The following is an 8,715-nucleotide window of genomic DNA, read 5'->3' on the forward strand; positions in this document are numbered from 1 at the left end:
AATTGAGCTCATTTCATGATATTTCTTAGAGTCTTTTCACCCCTTTTTCTTGTTCGATCAACTCTCACCTTTTGGCATGTTTGATTGTTTTACCATGCTTGCAGACCATTTATGGTGGTTTAAAAGGTTGGTATTTTTGTATTCGAGTTATACTAGCTATGTAAATATCCATCACACTCATGCACAAAGTCTTAAGCACTGTTGCACAAGTGTCGTCATGGTCATCCTAAAGTCTATCTCGAGTGTCACACTTGTTACTTTTTGTTTTAGGACAGTCACACAGAGGGTAATGTTTTATCTTGTTATTCCAGAGTTGTCATGTCATTGAAGTAAGCTAAGTATGCAATCATTCTAGGAAAATCCTCCTGACCAGGCAACTCAAACTCACTAGACCCCGACTGAATTGTTCAATGTGTAGTATCAACCCTTAGTGATGCAACCTTTCTCTCTGGAACTACGCAACGCGCAGTGGTTGTCCCCATGGTAGTTGCACTACACAATTCCAGAGCTCAGCAACCTCCCTTCATCCTCAGAATTGCGGAGCAGTTTTCCCCAGTCTGATCTGAACTGCGCATTTTTCAATATTAGGCCTCAAGCTTCTTCCCTTGCCTGATGGAACCCTGCAATGCACAGAGAGACAAGCCTGCCTTGCCTTCCATAATTGCACAGAAGTGTTCCCCCCGTGTCCTCCTTCAGTTGAAGCTCACTGAACTCATGAAATACACAGATTTGTCCTCCAGGTCCCTCTGCTGCCCAGTCCTGCCTTGCCTCTAAAAATTGTGCATGCTTGCCTCCCATGGTCCCTATGCAAATTTATGAATTGAACAAGTCATAAATCCTATTGCAGTAAACTGATTTGCATTACCTACTTGTGTTCTTCAGTTTAACAAGTTATTTTCATAATTCTTCAAAAAATATTAATGTAAATACACTGCAGTCTATACCACTATATAGATCAAGTACTGGAAAATAAATGAGACAACCATACAAAGGTGTTGATGCCTTGAAAATCGCTGTAGCAACAATGGGGGATAACCACCCGGTCCGGACCTTAAGCAGCTCCTTTTCCGTTTGGTGTGGTGGCTCCGACTGGTTTAACTAGGTCCAGTTACCTTCGCCCTATAGCTATTGGTTTATGATGTATCTTTCACTACCAATAGTTAGGGATATCAGATCACTTCGTCTTGCTGATCAGGCAAGAGAATAACCCTTAAGCTGATTTGGGTTCAGCCAAGCCACAACTAAAATTCTGCCTCTTTGAGGAGAGGACTTAAGAGAATGTAGAATTTACTTCTAAATGCAAGTTTATTCTATGATGAAAGAAAAAGAAACTAATCTAAATCCTATCTTAATTAGGCAGATATAGATCTAACCCAACTAAGAGCAAGATAATTAAAGTATTGGGATTGAAATGTGTCTTGTTTATAATGAATATCAAGTTAATGAAGTAGTTCAATTAACTGATATTATGGATATCAAAACACATCCTATTGAGACCTCTTAACTGAAATAATTAACCCACAACACTCAGGAAGTAGTTCACATAAATGATATTGATTATCAAATCAGTAAATCCAATAATTAAACAATAATATGTGGAAATAGTTCACAACATATTACCATTCAGTAAATCAGTTTTAATAAGGCAGATTTCTGAGTAAATAGTTACTCAAAAATCAGAGGTTAATCCATAAGAACAGAGATACATGATAACAACATTGAGACAAACTACCCATATTGACAATAGTGCACAAATATGAATAAAATGACACATTCCTGTTACCATAAAAATGAAACTGATATTTGAAATAGTAGTATTAAAAATACCAATTTATTGTATCCATTTCTCTGACCTTGGTCTCCAACAGTCCTTTACATTGCTTGAACTTCTACCTTCAAAACTAGAGCCACAATAGTGCAAACTCTGCCCCTCATACATAATTCAAGATACAAAGGAAAAATCCTCAATAATCCCCAGATCTGAGATTTTCTCTCCTCTCTCCTACAACTCTAAATTCCTATTACAGTAGTGCTTTCAGAAGTCTAAAATTGTAGAGGAGAGCAGCCCCTCATACATAATTCAAGATACAAAGGAAAAATCCTCAATAATCCCCAAATCTGAGATTTTCTCTCCTCTCTCCTACAACTCTAAATTCCTATTACAGTAGTGCTTTTAGAAGTCTAAAATTGTAGTGGAGAGCAGCCCCTAATTACATTCTGCAATCTGTTATTTATAATATTTGTCAAGGAATTCTTGAGAGAAGAGTTTTTTGAAGAGAAATCTGCTAAATCTAATTTTACTTGCTCAAAAATCCTAATCTTCAATTGCTGGAGCATTCTCATTGATTGAGATTCTTTTCTCCATATTTCTTCCAGTGTTTTCCTGCAAAAGAAATCAAAATAAATTAAGATGCAATCAAAATATCATTTCTGGCAATTAAATCAAATCCAATCAAATTCTATTTAAATAAATAATTGAAAATAAAATGTAAGCTTTTAATTGATGCATGGGATGGTTTGATTGGCTAAAGATATTATTAACCAATGGATCTGCAATTAGAAGAGGTCTGGACAAATGAAAATGAAGAAAATAACTCAGAAAATTGATTTTGTTTTCAAAATTCGGAGCTTGATCTTCTGCCTGATTTTTGACCCAATAAATGATTAAATCTGTTAGTGAAACCTCCTCAAAAATGTTCTCCTTGATTTTCTCTTTCCAATGAGCCATCCTGGGCTTCATTTGGCCAAGTAAAACTCATTCTATGAGCTTCCAAAGTTGATGAGTCAAATCTGGAAATTCTGTTGCTGGGCTAAAAAAAATCAAAATTCTCATTAAAAATTAAATCCTAAATTAGAATTCTAATTAATTCTAAATTAATTGTTAATTATAAACTAAACTAATTATTAATCTAACTAATTGATATCTAATTAGCTATTTATAAACAAATTTAATCTAATTAAAAAACTAATTAATATTAATCTAAATGATGTTTAAATTTTAATTTAATCAAATTAATTAAATGTTATAAATTAATTAATCTGATTAATTTAAAATTCATTAATTAAATATTATATATTAATTAATTTAAAATATTAAATAATTACTTTAATATTTTTTTTTCAGAAAGAAAAGCTTTAATATTTATATTGAGGCAATATATACAGCATATGCATGATAAGATCACATGAAGCATCCGTCTGTCCAGAAGAGACAGGAAGGCTTCTGGGATAAAAGCAGATGCATCCCATTAGAGGAAAAAGATTAGTCCATCATTGTCTCATGGAAAAAACATCAGGGAGAAACATCAGGAGGGCGAAAGAAGCCCATACAAAACTGCAAAAACAGAATATAAGCACTATGTCCTTCAGCAATTCTACTGTCCAGCATTGGAAGGATGAAAAGCTAAGACTGATGATAACACATAGTTGAAAGATAAAGAAGAATTCTCAAAAACTTTTAAGTTCCTCCATTTCCATATACTCCAGATAGTTATCGGGAGGATTGGGCGATTGAGAAGATGTTGATGACCCCACCAATGAAAAGCTGCATCCACAGAAGAGAAGTTAGGGATTTGAAGGGAATAAATCATAGCAAGTTCATACCAGATAAGTATGGAGGTCCTGCAGGAGAAGAACATATGGAAATTTGTTTCCTCATCCATCTTGCATAGAACGCATCTGCTGGGGCCATTCCAAGCACGTTTCCTTAAATTTTCCCAAGTCAGGTTCTTGTTATAAAAAACGAGCCAGGAGAAAATAATCACTTTTAGGGGGCATGAGAGCTTCCACCATTTTAGAGGGAAAATCTTCCTGGACGGTGGAATTTTTTTGTGGATGAGGTCCAAATAAATATCTTTGACAGTTGCTGTAGAAGATGGAATTGACCAAACCATGTGATCCTCCGTCGAAGCGCGCTTCAAGGCCACCTGTTCAATAGATAATTTTTGAGAGGCCCATAAAGAAGATAAAACCTGAGGGATGCCTAGATCTGCTGCATTCTTTAGGATAGGGAAGAGGCCATTCCATTTCTCTATGATTCTGTTCCACGTGAAGCAACCGGACCTGTGAAGATAAAACAGAAGAGGGTCCGGGAACTTTAGAGGATCTTTGACATCAGCGATAGGGTCTAGGCCTATAAGGATCTTTGAGCCAGAGAAGAACCTCCATTTTAGGTTACATAAGAAATATTGTTCTATTCTCCTGAAGCTAAGCCAGATGGCTGAACCCTGTTTGTTTCCGATAGCTCCAGACCTGTACCAGAACTCCATAGATCTCCCTTTTTGATATTTTTGACGGATTATGGCGCTCCATGGATTTGAGTGAAAACAACCTCTCCAAAGAGACTTGCAAAGAAGGGCATTCCCGAATATCCTTAAGTCTTTTAGACCCCAGCCGCCTAAATTTTTTGGCATCGAAATATGGTCCCATTTAGATAGATGAATCTTGTTTCTTTTCGAATTTTCTCCCCATATAAAGTTGGCTGTTATCCTGTTCATGGACTGAAGAATGCTTGCTGGAAGAGAAAACAAATGACCCCAGTACACCGAAAGCTGCATGAGAACTGTATTAGCTAGAATAAGCCTTCCACCCAGGGATAAAGATCTATTCTCCCATAAAGATATCTTGCTGTGGAAGCGTTCTATAAGCCACCTCCAATCCGCTTTTGAGTATGCCTTTGGCTTTAGGTGAAAACCGAGGTATTTGATTCCTTGAGATAGTAATCTGGAGGAAATGCCAAAGAGATGAGTGATCCAGCGTGCAAGATTCTCGTCAGTACCATTGTGGAACAAGATTGATTTTGATTTGTTGATGGCTAGCCCTGTTGCTGTTTGAAAGCGATCCAGAATGGATTTGATGCAGATCCAAGTGGATTTATACAACATGGCAAAAAGAAGCAGATCATCTACAAAAAGATTGTGTGAGATGTGGATATTTTTGCAAATTCTGATCGGAGCATATTCATTTTTCTCCACAGCTTGATTGATGAGCAGACTTAGGGAATTAATGGCAATAATGAACAGAAGGGGCGATAGCGGGCACCCTTGCCGTAATCCTCTTTCCGCCTGAAAGAAGGGAGAGGGAATACCATTTATCAAGACTGCATATTTTACATTTTGATAGCATGCCATTATCCAGCGAATGGGACCCTGCTGAAGGCCTATTTTCACCAGGAGACTTTGTAAATATCCCCAATCCAAAGCATCGTATGCATTTTTGATGTCTATTTTCATAATGGCTGCATTTGTATTTTGCTTGGCCATGGAATGGATGCACTCTTGCGTGCAGGCAACAACATCAAAGATGTTTCGGCCCTTTAAGAAAGCATGCTGGTTGGGGGAGAGAGCAGAAGCCAGAGTCCCTTTGATTCTTTCTGCGATAATCTTTGAAATAATCTTGAAAGTGATATTGCACAGAGATATGGGCCTGAAGTCCAGAAAGGAAATAGGCTCTTCCTTTTAGGGGATAAGCGCGATGTAGGTAGATGAGGTGTATGAATGGATGCTCCCCGAAATCCTGGATGCTTCCACCATGCTGAGCAGGTCCCTTTTGAGCAGATCAAAGAAGTGAATAAAGAAATCTATAGACCATCCATCGGGTCCGGGGGATTTATCTTTTTTAAAAGATTTCATTATCTCAAGTAGCTCCTTCTCTGTTACTGGAGAGAAAAGGGCCTCATTTTTGGCTTGGTCAAACATCTCCGGCACTCTGTCTAAATATCGTTGAATACAATCTCATTATTCCTGCTGTATTGTTTTTTAAAGAAATCCATTGCCAAATTGGAAATATCCTCCTGAGAGAAAGCTGTGTTGCCCTGATCGTCCTTTATCTCCCATATAAAGTTCCTTGCTCTCCTAGCATTTGCATATTTGTGAAATTTTTTTGTATTTTTATCTCCAGTTCTCAGCCACAGAGCCCTGCTTTTGAGCCTCCATTTGGCTTCCTCTTGTTTCAGCAGCCGTTGTTTTTCTTTCTCCAAGATTCTAATACGATTTTTCATCTCAAGGGAGCATGAAGCATAGTCTGTGGATGCCAGAAGGATGTCTAAATCCTGTTGAATCATTTGAAGATCTTTTTTATCCTTCTGGTGTTTTTGAAATTGCCATTTTTTGATCAGACCCCTTAATTCTATCAATTTTTCTCTGAAAGAGGAGAAAATAAAATCTTTGTCACGGTCCTTTATTCTTTTCCATTCCTTCTGAATAAATTCATTGAAGGCTGAATCCAGAAGGAGGCCCCCATCAAACTTAAAGGAATACCCTTTACGGAAGAGATTATCAGGCCAGAAAAGGAGGATCGGATGGTGATCCGATATCAGGATGTTTTCCACGGAGAGGCGTGGCATACCAATCTTGTCGATGATATCAGCGCAAATAAACACCCGATCGAGCCTTTTTGCTATGTAGGCATCACCTACTCTTCCGTTTGACCAAGATGGTTTCATAATCACCAGGATTATATCAATCATGTTCCTATTGAGCATCTCATCATTTATGAAGTCCGCCAGGCCATTATTTATCTTTCCTTGACCCCATACTTCATTAGATTTTAATACCACATTCATATCTCCAGCAATAAGGAGATTGTTGATGTCTAGCAGCTCAGAAGCAAAAAACCTATTCCAGAAAGCAGAGCGTGATTTGTATGGGGCATAAAGATTTAATATATTTATAGGAAAATCAAATCCCCTGATAGATGCTGATATAATAATCCCTACATAGCATTTATATGCCTTTGCTCGAACCCGAGAGGGGTCCCACAGAGTAGCCATGCCACCCGACAAACCATTAGCTTCTGTAGCAGCGATGAACCAGTTCGGAAGCATTTTCCTGAAATATGCGATTGAGTCTTCCTTATTGTGCATTGTTTCTTGGATTAGGATGATAGCAGCCCTGGAATGGAAAAAAAAGTCTTTTAGCGTTATGAATTTGGGATCAACGCCAAGACCCCGAATATTGAAAGAGATGATAGGGATCATTTGGAAGATTCTGTAGCCCGACTTGCTCTAAGGGGCTGTGGTTCTGAGACTTCAAGGATAGGGATCTCAACCAGTGATAAATTCCTGATGCCTTCATTTGAGACTATAGTCCTACCACGAAAATGACAGCTTCCCCCTCTAGTCTTTTTCCGAACTGTAATATTTCTTGCTGAGTCCGGACTTATGGATGGCATCTGGTTAGGGCCTGGCTTATGAATCGTAAGCGGTTCTAATTCAAGGGATTCATTGTTGAGCAAATGGTCCAGGTTACTATCGAAGAGGTTAACCGGTGAAGATGAGGGAGAATTGAAGGGGGTCGGTCCACCATCCTTTTCTTTCCCCCTGTGGATTCAGTGAATTGAATTTTCTGGGGAAGATGAGGAGATTGGAATGGGAATCGAGCCAACCGAGAAATTCGCCTCCTTGGGGAGTCTTGGAGATGAAACAGGAGCAAAATCTTCCTTTTGCATAGAAGGCGGTGAAGGGATCGGGCTGTCTTCCTTGGGCTCCATAAAGGGAGACCTTTGAAAATCTGACTGCATACCGGGAAGAGGACTGTCAGCCGATCCTGGGCATACAGGATCCAATTTCTGCGTGAGATCATCCATGTGCTTATGTTGATCTAGCTGGAGCTTTTGCTTACCTGGACTATAGAGCTGATATGGAGATGAGATAGGAGAAGATTGGCTTCCATTTATAAAAGATTTTTTAATATGCATTCTGTTCCAAAATAGTTTTGCACTAGGGCAATTTTTAACAAGATGACCAGTTTTCCTACAGGCAGCGCATCTGAATGGAATACCCCAGAAGTCCAGCCTTTGATTGATGGATTGATTCTTCCAGCTGATCTGGATATGATCAGGGTAGCCCCCCCTGAAAGGCCTCTGAATGAGGATCCAAGCAATTCGTTTGTCTCTTTCTCCCAGACACCATGGGTCCACATAGACAAAACGACCAATAGCATTACCTATCATCTCCAAGGACTCGTTTGACCATAGTTCTAAAGGAAGATTTGGACACTTAACCCAAATTAAATTGTTGACAGGAGTATTTTTCAGAGGGTTAAAACCTATATACCATCTGTACAGAGCTAGAAAGCTTCTCTTGTATACCCATGGCCGTTTCTGAATGGCCTCTGCATCAGCTGCGCATTGAAAGTTGAAGCAATACCAGTCCTTCATTAGGCTGGATATTATCGGGACGTAACCTATGACCGGTTTCCAAAAACTTGCTAGCCAATTCCTCATGTCACTATCAGACATTTCAGGGAAATTCCATTTCCCGATCAAGGCCTTGTTCTGAAGACTTTCAATTCTTTCATCTAGTTGAGATATATCTATCCTCAGAGCCTGAGGCGGGAGGGAGGTTTTAACAGGTTTTTGATGATTATTAAATTTTCTGTCCCCTTCCTTTATAGATGGGGCCCCTCTTGAGGAAGATGGTTTGATTACCATCTCGTCCAGCGTGGCTAGGGAGGCAGTTGACCAAACATGCTCCGCGTCCTCAGCAACTTTTACAAGATCTGCCGTTTCCACGGAGTCATAGAGCCCATCCATCTTCCCCTCCAAGTTACCTTTCCCGAGAAGATGAGTGATCTCAGAAGATCCAAGAAAGATCAAGATTTAAATTTACCTACCACCTTTTCCAGTCATCCGGTGTGGAGTAAATGGGAAGCATTGAAGAGGGAATGGAGGATGATGACTATCTGGAAGAGAGTACTGTGAAAAAAAAAAAAAAAT

The 8,715-nt window shown here is 39.0% G+C and overlaps 1 protein-coding gene across 1 annotated transcript; it reads right to left on the reverse strand.

The window, feature by feature from the left end:
• Nucleotides 1-5,710: 5,710 nt before the first annotated feature.
• LOC149237633 (uncharacterized) lies at nt 5,711-6,862 on the reverse strand. The gene has a single exon (XM_089369340.1). It carries the CDS (start codon nt 6,860-6,862, stop codon nt 5,711-5,713), a length of 1,152 nt encoding a protein of 383 aa, XP_089225466.1.
• Nucleotides 6,863-8,715: the final 1,853 nt, after the last annotated feature.

The sequence above is a fragment of the Pinus tabuliformis genome, chromosome 8, assembly GCF_031772625.1.
Source record: "Pinus tabuliformis cultivar Carrire ecotype Pingquan chromosome 8, CPIR1, whole genome shotgun sequence".
In the NCBI taxonomy this organism is placed as follows: domain Eukaryota; kingdom Viridiplantae; phylum Streptophyta; class Pinopsida; order Pinales; family Pinaceae; genus Pinus; species Pinus tabuliformis.

Coding starts and splice junctions, on each gene's coding strand:
- LOC149237633 (XM_089369340.1), bottom strand. CDS start 6,862: ATGCACAATAAGGAAGACTCAATCGCATATTTCAGGAAAATGCTTCCG.